General features: G+C 47.1%; 1 protein-coding gene across 1 annotated transcript; it reads right to left on the minus strand.

The window, feature by feature from the left end:
• Window positions 1-17,678: 17,678 nt before the first annotated feature.
• Window positions 17,679-24,769, minus strand: LOC116849952 (cilia- and flagella-associated protein 43-like). Its single transcript, XM_032827656.1, has 7 exons — window positions 24,199-24,769; window positions 23,048-23,798; window positions 22,016-22,673; window positions 21,034-21,838; window positions 20,584-20,870; window positions 19,625-20,047; window positions 17,679-19,079 (listed from the first exon to the last, which is right to left on the minus strand). Exons 1-7 carry the CDS (start codon window positions 24,767-24,769, stop codon window positions 17,679-17,681), a joined length of 4,896 nt encoding a protein of 1,631 aa, XP_032683547.1.
• Between the last annotated feature and the right edge of the window lie 421 nt (window positions 24,770-25,190).

Here is a 25,190-nt window from a genome sequence, read left to right on the forward strand (position 1 = left end):
AGCTAAATAGAATAAAAACGATAAAGCTGATATTGTCTTCAGGATCTCAAAATAGACATTAAATGGAATACCAAGATCGAATATAGAATCCAGGTTTCGATTCGGGTTGAATTGTGGTTTTCTAAGTCGCGAACAGCGTTCGTGCACGAAAATACGGAAATAGGAGGCAAAGTCTCCTCTTTAATCGCGATGATCCTCTCTCCCCTCTTTCTCTCTGGTCCGGAACACACATAACGATGCATGCACCTTCCTTTGCGCTTCTCTCCGGCCGTCTCTCCGACGTCCATCGCAACGCGCGGCCGTCATCCATCGATATCCAACTACTGGTCGCGCGATGGGCTCACGCACGCACTCACGCATGCACGCATGCATGCATGCATAGGCGCATGGACGCGCAAGAGCCCGATAATAAAAAGCCACATGTCCGTGACGAGTCGCGAGCGTGTAAAAAGCGGAAGATGTGCCTCTCTCGCGCGCGGTTACAGCCCCGCTGACTAGCATTAATTACGTCATTCTCGCGTTAACGGGTCGGACGGCCGCGTAATGACGACACGCGGCTCATGTGCGTGCCCGCTGCACGTGCGTGTGCGTGCGTGTGTGTATGCGTACGTGCGCGTTAACGATCCCGTAATAACGATAAAGGAGCGCGGGTTACTGTTACCATTAATGGCCGTTAGGCTTCTCGCGCCTCGACGGCGGCGTTAAAGAGCGGGGAACGTGTCGGCGAGTAAAGTTGCGTCACCGTGCGCACGCTCTCTTTCTCCATTTCCATCTTCTTTACTTCGACCATGTTGTTATTAACAAATTCAGACGACTTGCGCCGTTTTACGGCGGCCACGGTGCCATCTTAGGCGCGACGCGAACGCAAGTCTAACGTCCTTAGTCTTCGCGGTCGCGCGAGAGGACCAATGCGCCGATGCCGCGCTACCGTAATCCTTTACGGCTCGACTTTACGACGTTGTTATGTACCATTAGTCTCGACTTCGATTTTCGGCGACGTAGCCTCCGCGTCGCTCCTCCACGACGGTTCGCGATATTATTCCACGGTCGTGGAAAAATTACGACTTTTAAAAAGAAACATTTGCACACGTCATACAGAGAAATATCATTCTGCGAAAAGCGATTACTCACTTTATTACTTTCCTTCTGTTAAGTAATGATTCTTCTAACAAGGAATTTTTTTGTTCATAGTATAGTTTGAAAATATACACATCACAAATCTTAGAAAAGTTTATTTTTTATCGTGTAAAGAAGAATTTATTCTCTTCACAAAAATATCATAAAACTTTCTTGAAGAAAAGGTTAATGCGACTCTATGTAGTAAATGAACTAAAATGTTTGGTTTAATTTAATATTGTTGATTTAATAGTTTTGATTGAAACGTTAAACTTATTAATGTTATGTATTTTGAATAAATTTAATATATTTGATGAGCTTACTTGATGGTAAATTTACGTTACTTGAAACAAGTTCACTTAAATACAATATATACTTTTCTGTGTTTACGCGCGCACACACACACACACATACATATTTTCTAGCGAATTTGCCCGTAATCTCACACGAAGGAAGTAAATATTGTCGACACAAGGGCTCGTTCTCTCTTTCTACATTTAGTATACCAACAATACAAATATGAATGTAACATTACTGTGTTTAGACGGGAATACACGCGCAAGGCAAATAAATTGAACCCGCGAGTCGCATGATCCAATTGGCCCCATTCTCTAAAATTATTTCTTAACCATCTATTTCGCGAATACACGGCGAATTTTGTTTCTACGTTAGCCCCCTAGAAATTGCAACGAACTTGCAGAACGTTGTACGGCACTTCGACTCAGGTGTATATTTGCAACACCTGACTGACGGTGGCGAGTCGCACGGACGAGGAAATCCTGGGAGAATCGCGACGAGGAACGACAGGTCGTGCAAGGCGATCATAAGCTCAATGGCGCAACCGCTTGGTCTCAGTTTCGTGCAAAAGCGGGCAGAGGCACACGATCGTCGGTGTCGATAACGGGCTGCTGCTATCCAGCAACGGCAACAAATTGGGGTTCCATAATCGCGCTAATGCATCAGCCGCGTTGCACGGGTGTGACGGTAAAATTGCCGCGTCGTCCTTTCAAAAAGAGAGAGAGAGAGAGAGAGAGGGAGAGAACTCGCCGATCTTATCTATCGGCCGCTTAACTGGTATGCAAAGTGTCCGCTCTTAAGAAAGAAACCGCGGATTCTTGGTTGCTCTCGTAAAAAAAAGGGAAACAACACGAGCAACCTACCTACGTTCCTTCGAGAGCCGCGTATAAATCAGTTGTTGAAAAGGAACGACCGCGAGTAAGTAGCTCGGGATTTAAATTATCGATCGTCCGCAACGATCCGACGTATTTCTGCCAGGAAAAGTTTCACTTCTCAAAACTACGCAGGGTGCGCGCAGAGAGGTGTCGTTCCTTCGTCAGTTTCTCTCCGCATACCCCCGTGCGCGCATACTTATCATCTTCATTGTAATCGTCCGTTAAAAAAGACTGACGAGAAGGCTGCTCCCGGCGAAGATTGCTCGCGATCGATATCCGCATCGATAGCACTCGTATCGCCGGTACCCTCGGCCGGATTCTCTTTCCGCCTCTTCCGTTGGCGAAGTACGACTCTCCTCGACGGTGAGCGGCGGTACGAGGCGATCGTGACGGCACGCCGCACTTCCGCGTATCAAATCGATGTCTCGTGCGCACCCTCGCCAGGATGATGGTATTCTTGCGTACAAGGAGGAAGCGCACTCCGGCACGCGATACGAAGATTAACGCGATACCTCGAGAAGTGGCGACTTCGCTTGTGACAGCGGTCTTCGTGAGCGTTAGACGCGTGCACAACACACGGCTGGCCGATTAAATTCGCTCGCGTATACCTACAGATCGGGCTTCATCCTCATGCCTTTCAATTTTCCAACGGAGCGTACATCGGATTATACGGGAATCGTACCTTTTGGTCTACGTAAATATAACGTTTACTTTGTACTTCTTGCATCGTGTTTCATAATTTGTAGTTTAGGTATCCAATAAAGTATTATTATTATTAGTATCATACACACTCTTGGTGCGAGAGCGCTACCGCGTCTCTTGATAACAACAACGACAATGTAACGACCGATCGTTCGTAAACAGGTCCTTTTGTGCGAGAGAGAGAGAGAGAGAGAGAGAGAGAGAGAGAGAGAGAGAGAGAAAGAGAGGGAACGCGGTTCGCACTTGACGCGCTTGTATCAGACCGAAGAAGAGCGCGTAAAAACGCGAGGAGGCACTCGCGGGATCAAGAGAAGAGGTGTGTGTGTGTGCGTGGTGCAGTTTTCAGACGGCAATTGCGCGGTGCCGCGGCAGTCTGGACAAGTAACCTTGTATGGAGAAGCGAGGTACGATCTCGACGATGAGATTTCGCGCGTCGAGACGGACGAACGAACGAACGAACGAACGAACGAACGAAGGATTCGAACCAGACTCGATCGGCCGCGCCGGTCTGATCCGTTCCGTTTCATTTCGTTTCCGTTTCGTTCGGCAATAAAACGACACGCCCCAAAGTTACCGATCCCGTAGCCGCGCACTTGCTGCCTCGCTCTTTCTCGAGAACTCTCACAGCTCTCGCGGCACTGCCGCCGCCGCTCGAAATTAGAAAAGTGCCCGGTGTAAAACCGAGGGAACGCGAGGTTTAGTTACAACCTATGGCCGAACAGCTGCCGCGGCACCGACCCGACGAGCGCGGGTCCAACGTCGGGATATCACGCGAGAGAGACGCGCAGAAGAAGATAAAGACGGCGGAGGGAGCAGCGGCAGAAGGCACCGCGGAACGACTCAGAGGCGAGACGGAGGATGAGGGGGCCAGCGGGGCAGGTGGAGGCCGAGGAAGACAACCCGGTCCCTGAAGACAACGACCCACCACTCAGGCCCTCGTAAAAAGGACGGGAATGTCACTGAATGACGGACCGCGGGACCGGCTCGGTAAGTAATTCTTCAGCAATTACATAATTACTCGTGGTTAGCCCTTGCGCGTTAGCCACTCGCCGTGCCTGGCCTCTCGCGCACTGGTGGAGAGGAGTCGTTACGATATTTACTACTATATAATGGCTGCCCCTGCCGACGAAGAAACGGACCGCTTGCTAGTGAGCGAGAACAGCGGCAAGAGTTTAAGGACCAGCGCGTCCTCGGCGAGATCGAGCGGTCTCCGCCTCGCCTGCGAAGGACAGGTGAGGTACTGTTACGGTGACCAATTCTTAATCAGCCAATTTAAGGATATTGACCTTCAAAGGTCAGAACACAGGTAAAGAGATTGAAATTTTTTAATCGGTACATTAGACTATAAAATATCTTGTAGTATTAACGTATGTGCATGCCCTTCCTTGATTATTATATGTACATAGGTATATCTTGACGTATCAATTCTTAAAATAAGTAAGTTGAATAAATTAGATACATGCAAACAGTTAAGTGAAATGTTTCATTAAATCAACGTCAATTCATTATTAGACCAACGTTAAATAATCGACAGAACATAGGAGCAATGAAAAACCAAATTTTTCTCTCATTACACAAAATTAATACATAATAATAAATTTTTATATTATTTACTTTACTTTATGTGGTAAACGATGTTCTGCCCAGGATTTTTTCGGCGTCTTTGTAGAGAGCCAAAAATTTAGATGTCCCACAAAATTCGACTCGGAAGGAAGAAGTAGAAAACGGAAAGCCCACGTGAGAAAAGGGCGACGTGCGAGAATCGTAAGGGTGACATACACGCACTCTCGTTTCCCGAAGCCGCCCAGCTTACCATTTGTCTTGTCGTTGTATCTTATTACCGGCCGGATTAATACCGATGCTGAGGAGTCGCGAATCAACGAGGGTCGTCACGAACGCTTCGCTCCGAGACGAGACGAGACGCTTAAAACGTACGGACTTGTTCGTATAAGGCGGTCTCTCCTCCAGCCAGAGAACGAAAAAGACGATAGATCATATCTTCTCTTTGCGGAGGGATACTAATCACGGTCGAAAATAATACGAAACGCGAGAGGTAGCGGCTCGCACGTATCGTGAAAACACAGCGCGCGCTCGGCTCATTATTATGCACGGGCGCCGCGCACCCGAAATTAGCTGTGATCGATGGACGTCGAATGAGCGGCGGAAAAAAGCGAGTGCGCTCAAAACGCACGAAGCGTTAACGCTGATCGAGGGTCGCGTGAGTGATTTGGCCGGGTTCAGGGCGGTACCACGCATCTCGACTCCGAAACCGAGACCGACGATCGCGCTCTTATTTCTTTCGTCAGCCGGGTGCATACAGGCGCGCGTGCACGCACACACACACACACACGCACACATACATGCACAGACGCACACGCTGCACCGTGGCGAACATGCGAAAATAGTGATTAGGAATTTGCATCGTTGCGCCCGTCATTCCCACCGACTGCCGTGGCGGAGCCCCCTGGGATAATTTTCCGAAAAGAGAACACGCCGAGGAGCGGCATCGCGATAAAGCGTGCGCAAACATCTCGTCGGACTCGCCGGAATCAAGGCTATTTCGTGCCAACGATTTCAAGCTCGTGGTCCAACGCGAATCGCGACCAGCGCTCTTGGAGCGTATCATTCGACAATTAAAGCGCTGATAATGACATAGAGTTCAAGCTCAAATACTGGGGGTGGTCTCGACTCGGCCACCCTTACACCGCGAAGAAAAAGATGAAAGTACAAATCCTTCGATTCTCAATTAAAGTTCATTATCCCGTGAGAACAACCAGAGTCCAAATTTTTGATTCTCTTCTCTATTCTCTTTCGGCACGGACTTTCTAACAACTGTACACCTTGGAGAATCAACGTATGTTTACCCGAGTCGAACTTCAGCCCTCTTGACCTGAATTTTGAATTTTTGTATATTTCGAAGAATCAGGGTGTCTTGAATATATATGCGAACTGAAATCCTTAGCGCCTCCAAATGGCAGAAAACCAAAATATCACTCGTAGCTTCTAAGGGGGAACCCTCGGCATAGTTAATAGGTTAAGTAGAATGAAAATAAACTGACAGATTTCAAAGTGTAAAAGTGAACGTTGAATAGAATATCGAGAAAAAATTATCCGAATTTTGACTCAGGCGAACAAACCAGTAGCTGTTCAGTTTCAAACGATCAAAGGTGCGAATTTAATCTTTAGTCAAAGACTGAACTTTGCTGAACCTCACAGACGCGTTTCCCTTACTTAGCAAGCAAGATTCTTCTCTCGCTGAGGTCGACCTAAAAATTCCTATCAATGTCGTCGATCGACAGGCGTCATTCCCATCGCTCGGAAGACCGTGCACGAAACGAGCGTCCGAGAGAGAGAATACCGGTCCCAACCGACCCACGGATTCCTCTAACGATGACTTTTGTACGCGGACAGCAGGCAAATACGACCGCGTTGCAAAAAGAAAGCGGGCAAAGCACGCGTGACCTGTATTTAAGGTAGTTTCGATGGGCTCAGGGACCAGGCTCTCCTCTCTTCCCTTCCTCCTTCGCCGCCCCTCCTCGTTTGATTCTTATTTGCAAACCGCCCTCTCCTTGCCTCTCCGTGGTGCACGCAAACGTGAGAACCGTTGCTGCTCGCTTTCGTCGAACCACGTGTGAAACGCGTGCAGTAGACCCGTTCTAATTCGATAGTCCAGGGCTGAGCTGACTGCGTAAAATAGCGATTTCCGGTGCCGACCTAGTCCTCTAGTCGACTCGCGCTCGCGTTTTCTACCACCTCGCAACCGGCGAATGTCTCCCCTTCTTCCCTCTTCGTCTACTTAGGTAACTCGACTATCCGCATGGTCGATCACTTCAGGGAATCGCTGTTCGGCGAATCGTCGTGTATTTCATGACGATCGAAAAAGAGAGACTGAGAGAGAGAGTGAAAGGGAGATCGGAAAAATCTCATCCTTTCCTCCCTGCCCCTCTCCTTTACTCTCGAGGCAATAAGCTGAATCCACTTACCCCGACCACAATGTATTTTTATCTTATTTATGGACTCTGTGTACATGTGTATGTATGTATGTGTGTGTGTGTGTGTGTGTGTGTATGATGGTTTATCCAAGAAGGATCGCGTTCACCGGAGAGGCTCTCGTAATATCTCGTATTGCAACGCGCGAGAAGTTGCGGTTGTGACTCTCTTTCTCGCGTCACGTTTCACGAAGGTGCGATATTTCCGAACGGGGCAGGAGGGGGGGACAAGAATCAGCAATTCTCCTAGATCCGCCTATTGGCGAGGCGGCGGAGAAACTTCTCGAGGACCTCGCCCGTACGTCGCGAGCATCCACCGCGATTGTTACATCCGCACCTTCCCTCCCCGCCTCCCTCAACCCCATATCCCACTTGCCTCTCTTTCTCCATCTCTCGCAATATTTATTACGACTACGGCCGCAGTGCGCTCGCACCCTCATCGAAAAACCTTCCGCTCCGTCGCTCTCCGCAAGACGCGCGTCCGAGAGGCCGAAGCCGCGAGCCACAGTGGGCCCGCAAGCCGATTCCAATTCGATATCACCGACGCAGCTCGGCGGCATGAAGGGGAGGGCAGCGCTCTTGTGCACGCCTATCAGTCATCGGTAATAAATTTAGAAACAAATTGCCGGTCACCCCAGCGACCCATCGCGGAAAGGCAAACGGGGCCCCAGGAGGAGGCACAGGGGGGTTGCAGCCGCACCGTGAGCAGTCGCAGGGAGGAGGGACGGGGAGGACGGAAGGGCAGCAGCGAACGAGCCGCAAAGCAAACAACAATAATAATTATTTGATACGAGTCGGCGGTGAGCAGGGTGGCAGAGAGGGAGGGGGATAGGAAGGACTGCCCTTACGCGAGCTTGTAATATCTGTAATGGGCTGTTCTACTCGAGTGACCTGTCGGCCGACGCTGAATTAATGGCGGCCGAGATTTCGCGTGGAAACGAGACGATCGGTACCAGAGCGAGTGCGGCGCGAAGGGAACGGACAGGAGGACTGGCGGAGGCGGCCGCGCATAGAGGGAAAGAGGGACCGGGGCCCGGCGGCTGCAGGATCGTCTCTCCCTGTCTCTCTTTCTCGAGGCAGCCGGCAGTCCCGACGGTCGTGACGCACGAGCGGCGTGCTCCTCGTCGACTACTCCTACGTGCATCGGGGTGGACGGGTTCGCGCTCGCATAATCGTATTTTCCACGTAACGTGAAGGAGCTACGCGCAGCCGAATGAGCCTCCGCGGCCGAGACTCTTACGGCGAGGATGGAAGATTAGGGGGTACGTTCGAGCGATGAGCGTTCCCTGACGAAAGGGAGTGCGCGACCGCGAAAGATTCTCGTACTTTAGTCGAAGTTCGTGAGATGAATAATAAATAAATTCACTTGGCGTTTCCTTTTGAGAGATAAAGAATCAGCGTATAAATTACACCAAAGTTTGATTACTAATTAATTTCATCAGTCGATGGGGTTATTCTTAATCACGAATAATTTCATTGTTTGGTGAAATTAACCATCAATCAGTGAATAATCAATCCAACCAAAGTTTGATTGATAATTAATTCCATCAAACGATTAAATTATTCATGGTTACACACACACGACAATAGAATAATTTTTATTATAGATCTGTCAGTTGTTTTAATCAGAGAAAATTTTACTCGATTAATGCCCAACACTGTCATGAACAGCGGTACAGAATATCGCTGTTAGGGAGAGGGTGATCGCGAATGCGACCGCGCATCTGGAAAGCTCAAGCTAATTGAATGAGAAGTCGTTCAGGGTAAACCGCGGAGGGTACGTTCCGACTCGGACTGCTCAGTCGGAGAGCGCATTTATGACGGTCGCTTGATGCGCTCCTAATTGCTGAGAAGAATAAAAAAAGGAGAACGGCTGGAGCACTGTCTGCGGGATGGCACTCTAAGGATGGAAATTTCGACGGCAAACGCGGTGACGGCCGTTATCGCGAGCGCATTACCATGTACGGCAGTTTTTTATCCCGCGAATCAATTATATGATTCGCATCAATTATACATTACACGATAGTGTCTCGGACTCCATAATCGCCGTTTACTTCCACTCAAGAGAGAGGGGAGAAGTGGCGGGATAAAAACATTAAACGCACCACCAACAAGATATTCCATCAAGAGCAATTGGCCGTAGTTTCTTGCAAGAATGATTCAACCCATATATGTATACGTAAAGAAAATAAATATGAAAATTTGATACATGAAAAGTATAGATGTACTGAGATCCTTCATAATCATTCAAGAGATCGAGCTTTCGCTTTCGCTTTTACAAGGTCAATTTTCTTTTCTTTAAAGGTATTCATCGATCAGCTTAACTTTTAAAAATGAATAAAAATATACAACTAGTAGGAAATAAAAATTGTTTTTAACTAATTTTATAGCGCTTATAAAGATTGGATATTTCTTGTTTTAAAAAAATTGTTGTGAAAAAAATATGAATTACCCCATTAAAAAAAGGTAAAAAAAACAAAAGTTTAAAAATGACAATTTTGTGGGTTGGATCAGTCTTGCATAAATATGGCCAATTATCCTCGTAAAGTGAAACGACTGTCGGTCGCGTGACGAGCTCTTGATCAGACAGATTCAACGCGAGATCGCGTATGCGAGCTCAAGTACGTGTGCAGGTTGCAAAGCTGATAAATCGGCGGGATCAATTTTCATTGCGAGTGGCAACTATGAGCGCTAACGAGCGCCGGGAACGAATCGACGACTATTAAGGCCCCGACGTCGGGCTAGCTTTCGCGACCGCATCCGACGCGATTATTACGTCGTCGAGGTTACTCGCAGTCTCCGCTAATATGCTAATTACCGCAACACGCGTCCGATCATCCGTGCGCACGGCCGTGCGCCGAGGCATTAAACGCGGTGGACGAGCGTCTTCTCGTCCTCGTTCGTCATAATAGCGCGCATTAGTCAAAAACCACGGGATCATTTGGAGCCGGAATTACCATCGGCGAAAAAGCGAAATTACACTGATACGCGGCGAAGGTCATTAGCGTCCGACGGTACGAGGAGGGGAAAAGGGTAGCAGAGAGAAGGCGAGGGGGCGAGCTGTCGGGACCAAAAGAGACAGACAAGGAGAGAGGAGACGAAGGTGGGGGAGGATCGCGAGACTTCTTGCATGGCGGAATATTTCCATGCAACTCGATACACCACACACGCACACACGCACGCGCGCGTACACAAGCAAGCACACACGCAGTCGTCCGTCCGTCCATCCGACGGCGTGCGACCAAAGTTGCATCGCGAGGGGGGCTCCTTGCGGTACCGACATGCAACTCATTATGCATCACCGACAGTGGTGCACATGTGCATTTTTGCGAGAGCGCGCAAGCAGAGTCGCACCGCACGCGTCGCGTGCAACCAATCGCATGCTACGCGCGATGCATTGTTCCGCGCACCGCCCGCGGGTACACCACGTTCCCTTGATCGTAAATATCGCGCGCAAGCGGACATTCCTGCCCGCGACGACGTGCAAAGGATTTTCTCCGCGCTCCCGTCCGCTTCTCACCGATCGTTCGCGCATATTGTTGCGAGGAAGAAAAAAATCACCGTGTGATTACACCCGTAAACACATCGGGAGGGCTTACATCAGCCCGCCGCGAAAAGTACACGGCGATCTTACACTTCGTACGCCTCTGGCTCGAGAATAAGAGCACAGTCGAATTTGATTGACCCACAGTCGGATGTTGTTGCGAAATCTTCTGCTAATTTCCCAGACCCGTATCAACAGTCGTTACTTGAAGCTGTCTCACGGGAGATATTCAGCTTTTAATTTGGAGTCAGACTTGACTTCTCTCTAGTTGAATCATACGAGACTTATGCGAGATGATATCAGTATTGTGAAAAATTCCCAAAAAATATAATTTCAATCTTAGTGGAATCCTCTTATATATGTGAGATTTCAAGAGGATTTTTCTAAAATTAAAAAGAAAATCTTCTAAGCACAATATTAATAAAATTAGAGAAATTTCGTCTTTTATACAGTACAAGTCCTGCTTGCCGCGTCTTTTATACCTGCGCACATTTTGTTTCGAGTAAACATTTCTCTAGGATTCAAAAGGAAAGATGGAGTAATATCCAATGGTTATATCCAATTAATAGTCCACTTCATTAAGAAAGGAATACTCTTTCGGGAAAAGTTTTTGACCAGAATATGGAATTACAGGAAATAACACTTTGCAACTAGAGTATTTTGTTTGGGCGTTAGAATATATCCCGTTTGGTTTTAGAGGAATCCTCTTGAGGCCATGTATAAAAATATTTCTTGGGGATGAGATTACATCTTTTTGGGATGCATATTTAACTTCACATTCGAATATTTATCTCGCTTGGAACAAGTTTCAAGTAACGACTATTAATACGGGTCTGTGACGTTAATCGACAAATAATCGTGAGATTCTCCAGCGTCAGGTACAGAACCGAAATCTCTCCACGGCGGGAAGAACGCGTCGTTGAACGCACAAAAGGACTAATCATTCTTAGAGATACGTTAGAATTGGACACGCCGGAATTCTCTCCCGCGATGTCACGGTGCCCCCTGATTTTCCCGGGGCGCTCGGGAACAATATGTATCACGGTGGACGGTGGATGTAGGACACAAGGCGCTGCGGCGCCTCTCGTGTTGCCGACTCGAAAAAGCCAGCGTAAAATTCGGCGATGAGCGTGACGGCCGCGAAACATCTGGCGGAACGTTTTCCGAAACAGGTAACGCCGGCGCGGGGAGTACCAGGACATAATGATACAGTGGGGCTGGTGGTAAAGGGCGAGATCCTCCCGCTGCTAATTAAAATCTGCCCGCGGAATACATTACCGGAGCCGGGGCCCCTCTCTCTCTCTCTCTCGTCGTACGGACAGACGCACGCACGCACGCACGCACTCACGCACTCACGCAACACACAGACACACGTTTATACAATGTAACCGGGGACCCAAAGTGGAAAACAACGCCCACCGCGCCCGGCCGATTTGACACTTCATTATTCGCCGACCACGTGGGACCCTGTCATTAAAACGAGATTAGTCTCGTAATCGTAAAGTCCGACCGACCGACGAGGAGGCTCGCGTCGCGCCTCCTCCTACTACTCGTTCCGTTCGAGGCCGAGTTACAAAGTAGAATAAAGATGGTAATAAGCACCGGTCGTATATTTCAAGTCCCAGCGTAGCCAACCCCGAGAGAGAGAGAGAGAGAGAGAGAGAGAGAGAGAGAGAGAAAGAGAGGCAGAGAGAGAAAGAAAGCCGAAAGCTTGCTCGAGCGGGCTCTCTCTCCGTCCGAGCTTTGCTTCACCGGGCGAATTCGTCCGCAAGAGTTATCGCGAAATTTTCCAACTTCGAACATTGGAAGCTTAGAACAACGCGAAACTTTGCCAGGAGCTTACCGGATGAAGAATTATCCCTTAATTTTGTTTGTCGACGGGAATGCATTGATTGCGGTTATCGTTGTTACCTCAGCAGTTGGCGTAAATTTTGCGAAATCTTCGGCATCGGAAATTGAAGGACCGTCGAGAATGATCGTGATGTGATGCCGATTTGCGCGAAAGACTGTTTCTTCTCTCGCAGTTTGTCGTAAGTAAACCACGTAGTAGACGTATTTCTCTCGCTCCGCGTAATATTTTGAAGGACGCGCTTGTGGAAACGGTAAGGTCGTACCGGTGCATCCAAGACAGGTTGGTCGTGTCTCGAGGTTAGTTTGGTTACCACGGCGGTACCACGACGATGGAACGTCGCGAGTGTTCAGTCAAATCCGCCGAAAACGGACGAGGGTGGCGTTAACGCGTCCCAACCGATTCGCCGACGCCTCGCGCACGTCGACTCGGTGCATACGCAAATGCCGCGGAGCATGGCGAAACGGCAGAAACGTCCAGCTTACGGAGGATTAACGTCACGCCTTGGCAGAGTCCACCCGTGGGACCGAGACCGGAATAAGAGTACTTCCCGTCTTATGTATGTGTGCGCTTTCCGAGATCATAAACACATCCGCAACTCCGTCGCAGCTTTCTACAATATTATGTTCAATCTTCGTGAGTTTCTGAGAGATCTACTCCGAATTCAACAACAGCGCAAATAATTGAAACATCCGTGTAAAAAAGTTTTATTGGAAACACTTTTTATTAGAGATCCAGCCAGACAACACGTCTTAAAGGCTGAGTTCTTATTACACGGAAAAAAAGTTTGGTTGTATTGATTGATTATCTGATGAAACATAAACAAACCAGAATTCTGTTCAAATTGACAAGATTGTTCTGTTCAAATTAACCAAAATCTCGTTAACGTTATCAGAATTCTAGTAATTTCAGCCAGGATTCTTGTTCGTTCATATTTCACCAGACATTTGGTTAATTGAATCAAATTTTTTTTTCCGTGTAATAATTGTTACTTGAGACTTATCTCATATAAAAAACTTAGATCTGAATTTCAAATTCAGAATAATGTTTTAGTTGCTTGTGTCTCAAAGATGTCTTTAAAATATTTTGAGACATATTAATGTTCTCCGAATGAATGTGTATGCGAGATATACTCTTACGGCTTTCTGTTCTCTACATAGATCACAATACCTCGAGCAAATTCCAAAACATTCGCATTCCACGAAAAGGCGCAAGGGATAGAGTCGAACCATTTGGACGGAACGTTTGCATAATTCACGCCGTCGTCGCGCCACTCGATTTTTGTCGCTCGCGATTCATGTTACGGATGATCGAGCATTCCGAGGGATAAAGCTTTGAGCGATCTGGTACTTGCGTTCGTCGGGATACACCCGACGAAGAATCCGTTGCGGTGGAATTCCGAGGACGCGCCGAGGGGATTCCCTCGCGCGTTCCGCAACGCGCGGCGTCGAGTCGCGCGCTTCCAGGCGCCTTTTTTATTTCGCGAAAATGAGAGTTTACTGCCTTCCGCGGGGTAAGAGAGAAGAACGCTCCTTTGTCTCTTTATGGTCGGAAAGTGGCCCATGGAGCAACCACGGTGCACAAGCCTGAGACCCAAGACAACATCGCCATCGCAGACGCCACCGCCACCGCCGTCGCCGTCGCCGCCGTTGCCATCGCCGGCACAACCGCGGCGGCCGTCTTCTTCTTGGACCCCACGAAGAAGTACGGTCGGATAATAACGAGTTTCGCTGTCGTCCCTTTCGCCCTGCGCGTAGCGCGAGTCGTAAAGTCAGCCAATGTTAGCCCCCCGCCCGTCCCGTCAACCGCCCCTCCTAGCCCCTTGGTCGCTGCCAGCCCGTCCGTTCGACCGTTTTTCTTCCGCGGCAATGTGGACGATCGTGTCAAATTTTTATTGCGCCAACAAGCCTGTCTCGCGCGAGGTCTCGCAATCGTCTCGCCTTATACGGCACTGCAATAATGGAAAGAAAGAGAGGAAGTGAGAGAAGAAGTTTTACTTTGTGCTCTGGGATTTCATCGACATTGCATCCCTCGTAGACATCAACACTTCGCTAAAGATAACGACGATGATTAGGTGGACATGATAAATCCAATAAGCGATGTACATATCTATCGACTCGACTAAATTCACAAAAAGTTGCAATATATATGAGAAAAATAATAAAAATTTATATATTTATATATATAAAGCAACAAAGTCCAATTCATTATTGCACGCACTTTGACGTAAAAAGGTTTATAAATCTGGGCAATCAATATATCATAATCTTTACAGAAAAATGTCAGTATCTTAAATTTCCAAGCAATCTTTTAATTTCAAAATAACGCAAATCTGTTTACAGGTTCTGATTTTATTGCACTACTATCTTACTTAGGTTTTCCAATGTCTGTGGATCAAAATTGCCCGAGTCTGAGAGACCCAGATTGTACATTGTATGTCCCAAGAAATGCGATTGTGCACGGAGAGTTAAGTTTTTGTATAATCAACGTTGAATCAATATCACAGGTGTGTTCTTTAAAAACAGTTGTCCTACGCGAGCCTCTTCACGTTCAATTCCACGAGACATGAAAAGTTCGCGTCGGCTAACGGGGGATCGTTCGTGATAGTTGAGTCACGTGGTTTATCACTGGTTCAACCCACAGCCACGATTCGTTGTCGCGTTCGTGTTCCCCGTTACGTCGTGCAATATTCAACGCAATGTCTATTACAACGCGAGAGTACCTGACGTTCCGCGCGTGATGCGATACGCGCCGATATTTTCTTCTCTTCTCTTTTCCGCCAACGAGGTACGCGGGCCGGGCGAGAAAGAGGCGAAGACGCATTACCAGATTGGCTCGCGTACGCCGCGTTCGCATTCAAGGGGGTCCTTTACATTCATGAAGCTTTTATTCGCTTGATTTGACTACGCGCTTCGTATTCGCGGCTCTCGATTTGATTTGCATTGATTGGAGTGGCCGGCTCTCTCGATAACGACCGTTTTTCTTTCGCGGGTTCCGTGATACGCGGCCGCGGAAACCTGCAGCGCGAACCTCCCGGGCTACCGCGGCACGTTACTGTAAATGCACGTGCACGCGTGCAGGTGCTTTCACGCTGATTTCGCGAGAGCGGGTCGCGTGCGCGTATTTCGCCGCGAGTGTTAAACTGAAAGTCCTGGAGTCCTGTCAAACTCCTGGATTTATCTTTTGAAAAATTTATTTGTGAAAGAAAATAAATATATATCCAGAATTATATATACACAATTATACATACAGCTATTAAAACTGTATTCATTGTTACTTTAGCGTAATAATTTTTAATTTTACTTTTTTTTATTTATAATTATTCTAAAAAATTGTAATTTTTTTAAGCACACATTCATACATTTCCGTTAATAAATAAATAGTTTCATCTGTCGCTGGAAAGATTTATAAGAATATAGTCATAAATATCACAAAAACTTTCTAAATGGCTCTGGAATATATATCTACAATTACGTCATACATCCCGAATAAATTGCAATATTGATTTAATTTTTAAATAGAATCGCGTAACATCGTGCATTACGTTACAAATTAAATGTTAAGTATATTGGTTACATCCATATAATAGTAGATAGTATCTGTACTATTTCTATATAAGATCTATATAAGATCTGTACTATAATACTATTAATATTTACTATCTGTAATATTAATGTCTGTAATAATACGTAAGTAATAAGCGTTTGTACAGACACTGCTGTAAAATACAATTTTACAAGCGTGTTACACAAGATTTATCACATTACGTGAATATGCATACAATTAAAAGTAGAGACTTAAATCACATTGAATGTCAAGAAGAGTCACCGTGCGCGAGATATCACGATATTACTCAGACAAAAGATTTAGAGATTAATGGCGCGCTCTTGTTGCAGTGTCTACTTTACGGTGAAACGAAAGTATCTAAACACACGTCGTAGCGAATAACAAATGCAAACATCGTGAGCGCAACAACGCCTTACGTTACAGCAAGACTCGTTTTCAGAGAGCAGAGTGAACTCCACTACGCGATGTGTGTGTGTGTGTGTGTGTGTGTGTGTATACCGCGGCGCGTTCCTCGCCTCACACGAGCGATAGGTACATACAAAGCGGCACTCCACCATCCCAATTTCGTCTCCTTCCACGACAACGGCGGCATTGTGTACGCGTCAGCGGCAGAACGATGATTAATCGATCGACTGCCACGGATATCGCCGCTGCTGCTCTCTTTTTCTCTTTCTCTCTTTTCGCGCGCGCCGTGGCTACCACCACGGCGGCCGAATGAAAAAGGCGCCGGAGAATAAGCCGCGTAATACCGCGGGACATGGCCGTTTCCATTAATAAATATCATATCGCTATTAAATCGAAAATATTTACACTGTCGCGCAACACACACTCAAACATGACCGCTGCCTTCTCTGAAGGGTCGCGGCGATCTCAGATCGTCGAGCTCGCGTCATCCTGGAGAAACGCGCCTCGTGAAATATACCGAGGAAACCGTCGCCCAAACCGCCGTCTAATCGTCGCGCAGTGAGTTTTCGTTTTTTTCTCCTTTTTTCAACCGTTCTCTCGCTTTCACCTTTTCTTTTTGCGCGAGAGTGAGAGAGGCCACCTGGGAATTTCCCAGATTAAATTGATTCGTACGCGGCACTTTGCGGCGGTCCGATGATCCGCCGCTGCGACCGCATCATTCATCTCGGCCGGTGTACTATTAGAACTGTTATTTATGGTGAAAAAGAGCGTGGAGACCGCGAGCGGCACCCATTATGTATCGAGATCGGGTCGCCCGGTGATTTATGCCGGCCGTGCAAATTGCCGCTTGTCCTTTGCAAGACGTAAGCGAAACGTCGCCGATTAAATCCCGCGCCGCGTCGTCGATCGTGATTTAGCGAAGTTTAGGAGGGCGCCGCTGTGCCGCCGCCGCCGCCGCCTCGTGATTGTGAAATTAACGATCAACGAGATTACGCTGTGTTTGTCAGCGAGGAAAAATAGTCGATATCTTTCCTGGCAGTGTGGTAATATCGCAATTGTTTGTATAAATTTAATTATAAATGAACGCGAAGATTGAGGTAACATGATGGATATACGTGAAGAACTTAAGCAGAAACTTGTACCTTTTAGACGTTTTATTTCAGTGACTATATTATTAACTGACATAGAAGACACAAGATTCAACAACGTCTTTATAAAGGACACAGAACAGTTTAGAAAAAGAAAAATCAGCGTCGATTAATATAAAAATTAACTGAAATTAGTTAATTAACTGATATTAGTTAACTCCAACGAAGTATGTTATATAACGTTAATTATACTTTGCCCTTATCATCCAATGTCTCAAAGAACTCCAACGTAGGATACCTTCGCAGGCACAACAACTCGTGTTCGGACTGCAACGCCAACAGCTCGGTGTAATTATCCTGAATCTTCCTAACCAGCTCGGATCGCCGCTTGTATAGTCGCATCTTCCAGTCCATGTGTTCGCGTTGTCTCGCCTCCATCGCGAGGTCTCGTTCATGTTCCATCCTCCAGCGTGCTACGTTCATCTCCGTGATACTACGATCGAGCGTGGCGTTCTTTTTCCTTATGGACGCGATCTTATCCCGAATCTTCTCCAGCTTGTCCGTCTCCTCGGCGAAGGTCTTCTCCAGCGAGTTCGTCGCGGCCTCGATCTGCCGCTGGAGACGCACTGTCGTTTTATCGTCGCGCCACTTTCTCGCCACCCTCTTCAGATACGTTTGCATGTCCTTGGTGACCGTGACGTCCCTGAGGAAGTGCAGGTCCTCCTCCAACTCCCGGAAGCGCGTCCTCAGACAACGGTGCTGCCATTCGAGCGATAATATACCATAGTGAAGGTCGATTTCGCGCTTCAAGGCGTTCAGTTTGCGCGAGCCCGCCGCGAGGATGTGCTCGTTGACCTTCTCGATCTCGAGGCGCGACACCATGACGGCGTCCACCGTGTCGCGTCGTTCGCCACGCAGATCCAATTCCACCTGACCTTTCTTCAACACCAGCTGCAACTCGACGTCCTGCTCGTGCGTCACTCGCTCATCCCTCATCCGTCTCAGCTCGCCACCGAGATAGTCCACGCGCGACTTGTTGACGTCGATCTTGCCATTGAAATCCGCGATCATCTGCTCCGCCGTGATCACCTCCAACTGCCGCGCTTGGATCCGCAGCTCCAGCTCAATCTTTTGGCGACGAGCCTGGACCAGGTGGTCCCAGTGGCTCGTGTGGACCGATTTCGGCAGCGTGACGGGTCGCGCGTCCAGACTCTCGAGTATTCTCGCATAGTCCGCGCATGCGGCCGGTAAGTAGACCGGCCTGACGTGACTCGTGAGGTATCGTCCAAGATTAATCAGATCGTGGGCGGTGGCGTTCTTCAGGGACACCTTCGGTCGTCGCTTGTATTGACTCTCGAGCATTTCGACGTGGATTTTGGGTAACGAAGGGAATTCCTGCGGCAATCTTCGTGCTATCGTCTTCTCACGAGCGCACAGAGCGTCGTGCTGTGTTTGTATGTCCTGGTACGCGTCGTGGAGCTTTCGCATATCCTTCTCCAACACGACGCTGTGCCGACGCGTCTCGATTATTTCACGTTTCACACGCTCGTCGTCTTTCAGCGCCTCGACCCGTGCCAGGTTGCGCGCACGGCCGCGCAGGTGACGCAACTTCAATTGATTTATCGCCGTGTCGACTTGTAGTTTTTTCTGCAAGGCAAACGACGCCGTGTACCAAAGTGTCCAGTAATCGCGTAACTCAAAGGCTGGTGAGAGCCGAGTATTAACGCGTAAACAAGGTCGCGTTAGCGTTGATAGACGGTCAACGCACACGTGAAAAATGCATATATCTACTTTGACCCGCGCTTTAACCCTAAATGCCATGCGACTTTGAAATCGTATACTTATATATCTATCATCTGTGTGTATTTTTAATCTGCCTTCGCTTATTTACCATTGCGTAACGTTACAAGTATATATTAAAGTATGAGTATTATGTTTAAAGATAATAAAATATATGTATATAAATTGAAATTTAACTATCAATTTATATCCCACGATAAGAAAAATATCAGCACGCTATTTCCTTGTTATGTAATTTTTTCAGAAGCAAAAGCAATTAAACTGCTAAAGATTATAAAAGCCTTTTCAATTAATTAACACGCCGGGACTAATAAAACGTTACATCAAAACAAATTATATCTCAAGTGCTCTTTCCTTGTCAAAAGTTTTTTTGACAGAAAATTACATGTCACCTGAAAAAGCTCCTTCAGCTTGGTATCAAACTTGTCGATGCCATCGCGCAATTGTGCAATGATCTTCGCGTAATCAGCCTCGAGTATTCTCTTGTAACGCTCGCGCTCTTGTCGCAGAACCTCTACGTCTGTTTTGTACTTTTTCACAGCCGCGATATCGGCCGGTGTGTACTGTTCCGGCTGTTTCTCCAACATACAAGCGGGCTCACGCACGTCTACCTTGATGGCATCCTCCCATCGGATTTCCAGCACGCCGTCCATCATCTTCATCAGGGCGCGTTCGCGAAAATCGTCGGCCAGTAGCAACTGCTTGACTCGTACGGCCTCTGCATGCTTTCTCAGAATGGACTGCAACGCCGGCGACACGTACGGCTTCGCCTTGACTTCGTGTTCGTGCACTTGAATAACACTCTCTACTTTCTCCTAATCGATATCGCATTTGCGTTACATATTTCATTGACAGCTCTCGTGACTTCGTGTGTCTTCCCGTACAAGTATTCACGTTAAAGTACGCCGAGAGGGGAAATTGTTGGGTCAGCCAAAAAGTTCTTATCCGCTATTTATCAGGCATTAAAATGATTTGATCTTTGGATCTTAAATTAAATTTATTGTTATTTTAAAATTTTACCACTATTAAATCGATTAAATTTTCAGCTTTCAGAATATCCGATAAAGAGGATATTTGAGACTTGCACTGAGAGAAAAAATACCTAAGAAATAATAAATATCCATTCGATGGATACTAATAATATATTTATTTGTATTGATATAAAATACTTTTCAAATAAGAAAATATGCATTTTCTTAAAATCTTAAAAAAGTCTTAGTTTTTCATGAAAAAAAAATTATTTATTCTGTTTCATTAAAAAAAATTTAGATTTAAATAAATACATTATATATATTAATACTCACCAAAGAAGTATTTACTGTTTTTCTAGATATTTTTTCTCTCAATGTACCTTGGGATGCCACTGCGGATCCTTGGGAACGTGCGGCAAACTCTGACCGAACATCGTCCTCATCTCGGAATCTATATACCGTATCCTTTCATTTCTCTCTTTGATCACGTTCATTTCCTGTTCCTTCGCCGCGTACATATTATCAAAGAGCTTGTTGAAGTAAATACGGAGTTTGTTGCAGTCGTCCATCAGATAACGATCTTCCAGTGTCGCCTGCACGAACCCATAAGACTCGATCTGTGCGTAATAATGAGGCGATTGTTCGACGAATCGACGCGTCGTCATACCTGTAAACAAACGCGATACCAATACACGACTCCAGAAGCTAAAGAGAAAAATATCCGTAGTGATAATAGAAACACAGAATCAGACGATTTGATCGTTCGATTCGACTCATTCTCAACCGATATAAAAAAGAACTGAATTTTCAAGAGAATTATTGCATCCCACCGTCGAAAGCCGGCTGTTCCGTCAGCTCCTCAACGTGGTCGATCTTGCGCTCCTCTTCTTCGAAGAGTACGTCCATCTTATATTCCTCGTGTTCGCGTCGCACCCTCACAGGTTTGCTGAGTTCCGCCTGGAGCTGGTCATCCATGTACACACGCCACGGTTGGAAGGCGTCGCCGTCGACGATGTTGCGCACCGACTCCCTGGTGAATTGCGCCCACTGCAGGTGTTCCTTGAAGTACGGATCCTCCGCGAACAATGAGTAATTCGTCACCTCCGTATCACTGCAAAAAGAAAATATCGAGCGACCCAGCACGATCTGCGAATCCCAAAAGGTCTTTTTGATCCAGCTGGCCACGCGATCGGTCGAGGCCTGCACGTGCTCCAGCTCCATGTGGACGTCTTCACGCTCGTCCCTGGCCGCCTTGGATTGTTGATCGCGACCCGTTCTGTCCACGTCGAACGCGGACACCGGTAGTCTCTCTATTTCCGGACGCGTCTCGTTCGCGTCGAGAAGCTGCCGCACAGACTCCTTCAACGCCTTCAGATCCTTCATGATCGTGGCTCTTTCTGCAACATAGAGCGTCGCTTCTTCGCGCATCTGCGCGCCTTCTCGCCATTCCTCCCAAGTCTCGTTACTGCCGTTCACCGGGAACTCTTGTCGGGCTCGAGTCAAAGAGGCACGAATCGCCGGGTCCAGGCCAGCATAGTCTTCCAATATCTTCTGCATCCACTTCTCGCGCCATCCGTGATCCACCGGATACGTGGAATTCTCGGTGCCGGTTACGGCCGACAATGCTTCTCTCTTCTATACTGAGAACAAGATGTAGATACATTCTTTTTTCTAAATCGTACACTCGATATTGCGTACTTTCACTCATTCTAAATGAGATCTGATACCAAGAAGTTTAGACAGTAATTATATAGTACTTTCAAACGTAATTATCGCGAAGAAATCACGAATTATTCTCTCGTTATTGCACACCTTGCCTGCACGATGAATGCATATCGCGATCAGAGAGCCGTCATGACCGAGAACGACCAGCCTGTCAGCCTCGGGGGTGACGATGGCCTTCCGATTGCCCGAGTCGAGTCTGTGATGCGTCGACACCACGGCGACGATCTCGCGTATCTTACCGCGGACGACCACCAATCCGTCGTAGGCGCACGTGATGAACCAATGTCGGTCGCTGAAGACGCGTGCGAGCCGCACGTGGTGGCCCGTGAGCGCCGTGTCCACCAAGGTCGCGTTCTTGAATTCGCGCAACTTCACCATGTGCAGCTGTCGGCTGAGGTAGGGCGAGCCGACTAACATCATCCGGGGATTGTCGCCGGGCGCGTAACGCAGCTCGCGATAGAGCCCGGGCAGCGAGATGATCGCGCTGCTGATCGTGTCGATCAAGTAACACGTGTCGCGTCGCGGCACGTCGTACACGCGAAGCTGGTGACCTGCCGTGAATTGTCGGTACGTGACGCAGAGAGCAAGAATCTTCAGGTTTTTGTCGTCGTCGTTATCGTCGTGCAACACTACGTCGGTGATACGTCTGTTCAAGCGTAGCTGGGCCGTCACACTCCACGGCTTGTCGCGCCGCAGGTTTACGCAATAGCAATTACCCCTCTCCTTCTGCGCGGCGATCAGGAATCTGCCGAGGGAGATAAATCGAACGCGACTGAGAGGCGTGTAATCCGCGCGTAAAAGGGCACCCGTTTCTCTCGCTCGCGAACGTTATGCGTCGCGGAGGTGCAGTTGAACTCGATCCGAGTAAAAGAAACAGAGAGAGAGAGAAAGAATCTCACAGAATCTTTTATATTAAAAATATTTTTCTTTTGTATTATCAAGAGGATTGGACATTTATAAATAAATAACTTAATAAATAAGTAAAACCGACGCTGACTGCAGCGAAGCTGTTTTCGCAAGATGTAACGAATGATAATTGTTCTTGTAATGTCTCAATTATTAATATTGTAATATTCTAGTAATAGACTTTCTTCTACAAAGGGATTACTTGAGGCTTACTTGCCGGAATACGAGAATCTAACGAGATCGAGGGGCTTCCTTTGAAGACGAAAATGCATAAGTATCATCGGCTTTTCCGGATCGATGACACTCAATATCACCATTTCACCCTGATCGCTGACGACGGCGATCAACGGGTCGTCCGGATGCGCGGCTTGATCGGATATAACGCCTTCCATGTCAAGCTCCACTTTGGCGACTTCGCTGCCACTGTAGCTCTCGAGAATGGTTAATTCCTTGAGATCGTCCGTCACTGCGAGATGATGACACCAGGGACGCACAAAGTCGAGGAAGCGATACCTACTGCCGTTTTGCAGGTGTCGCTGAATGCTAGGCGCGGTGTTCTCGTTCTCGGGGAAGACCATCTGCACGAGGTAGCCTTCGAGAGTGTAGTAAAAGAGCCAATCGTTCTTGAAGGGATGCGCGGCCAAGATGTACGGCTTACTGATCGACTTGATGTACCACTGCTTGTGCCAGAAGTCGGTCTTCGGGTTTTTCTGAAAGTAACGAATCTGACAGAAGGTCGTCCGGAGAATGATTCCACCTCGGAACCAGCATATTTCCGGCATCTCGATATCCAGGCAAATCCCACAGCGTTGCGAAAGGACGATTTGACGAATGCCGGTACCGTCGTATCTGCTCAGGTATATGTGACCGTCTTTGTCTGTGATGGCCAACAATGGATCATTCTGCACGGGACACCAATCAACCCCGTGAATTATAGCGTCGCCAGGCAGCTTTACTTCATGATCTTCGCGACAGACACGAGTATACTTGTAGAAACAATGTATTTCTTTCGAGGATCCTCATTTGGCGCAGAAGAGGATCGGATCTATTTGTCTAAGGATCATGTTGACCTTTGGTTTATGTATCTGTTGTGAAACAGTGATGAAGGATTTGCAAACTCTCTTTTTCTGAACATGGAATAGTATTCATGTTTTGAAAGGAATATTCATTTTATACATTTTCTAAAAAACATATAGCATAAGTATATTTCTGAAAGAGATAATTGCAAAATTTTTCAATTCCTTTTCCATTATTTCTGTAACAATAAATACATAAACGATAAATACATAACCAATAAATACATAACCAATTTAAGCCAATCTGCCTTGTATAGTTAGACACGAAAGATTCGAAACATCTGTCACCTAACGTGCCTTTCAAGATGACAAGCTTGCTGACGACATCAAGCTCCCAGGTGAGTAGTTTGCCGCAGGTCTTGCCTACTTGGGCGATGATGGTGCGACCAACCGGAGTTACCTTGATCGTCTGACCGACTTCGTCGCGCACAGGCGTGTCTATGACAATAATCTTCTCACCCGTTCGCCAACACCACACGATCAACGGGAAGTTCGGGTAAGAACCCAACGACACAAGGTGATCACGTGCCGTGAACGCGATCGCCAGGTAACTGCTGACGCAACCCTGAACACACTCGCAGATCTTCGTCATTGCCGGATAAGCGAGAACGAAGATTCGTGGATTCAGCGATCTCTCGGAGAAGGCGAAGATCGACGAGGATACGTGTCCGGATATACGATGGGCGCCGTCGCCGGTAATTTGGTTCCAACACCAACGTACTGTTTGCCGTCTCTTTGCCACGTGAAAGAATACAATGTACAAACCGACGCACCAAGCAAGCACGTCTTTGCCGATCCAGACTATCTCTTCGATTTTACTGCCGCGCACCCAGCATGGTGTCTTAATAATTCGATCCATTTACGCGAAAAGAATGATTAGTCAATATTAATTAGACAATAAAGACAACTATCGTCAAATCGGTTGAGTAACCTAGAAAGACGCAAGAGAATATTGACAACAGTTGTAAGAAGAAAAACAAGTCAAAATCGGATCGGGTATAGAGTACTATTCATGATTTCTCAAGAAATATAGAGAATAATGTTAGATTACAATTAACAAAGAATAGGCTTATAAACATATCGAAAAAGGTCGAAGAAAAGCAAACATAAGCAAAAATAACCCGAAATGGAAAAAATCTGCTTATATCAAATCTATAATTTATAGTCCAATCTAGGTGCTAAAGAAATAAACAGAATTATCCCTATCTTTACGTATCTTCACGCGTAATTGAGATATGAATTACACAATTTCATAAAGTGAAGGTGAACGACCGCGTCAA

The sequence above is a fragment of the Odontomachus brunneus genome, unplaced genomic scaffold, assembly GCF_010583005.1.
Source record: "Odontomachus brunneus isolate Ranch 3 - 2012 unplaced genomic scaffold, Obru_v1 Obru_scaffold_129, whole genome shotgun sequence".
NCBI classification, from domain to species: Eukaryota; Metazoa; Arthropoda; class Insecta; order Hymenoptera; family Formicidae; genus Odontomachus; species Odontomachus brunneus.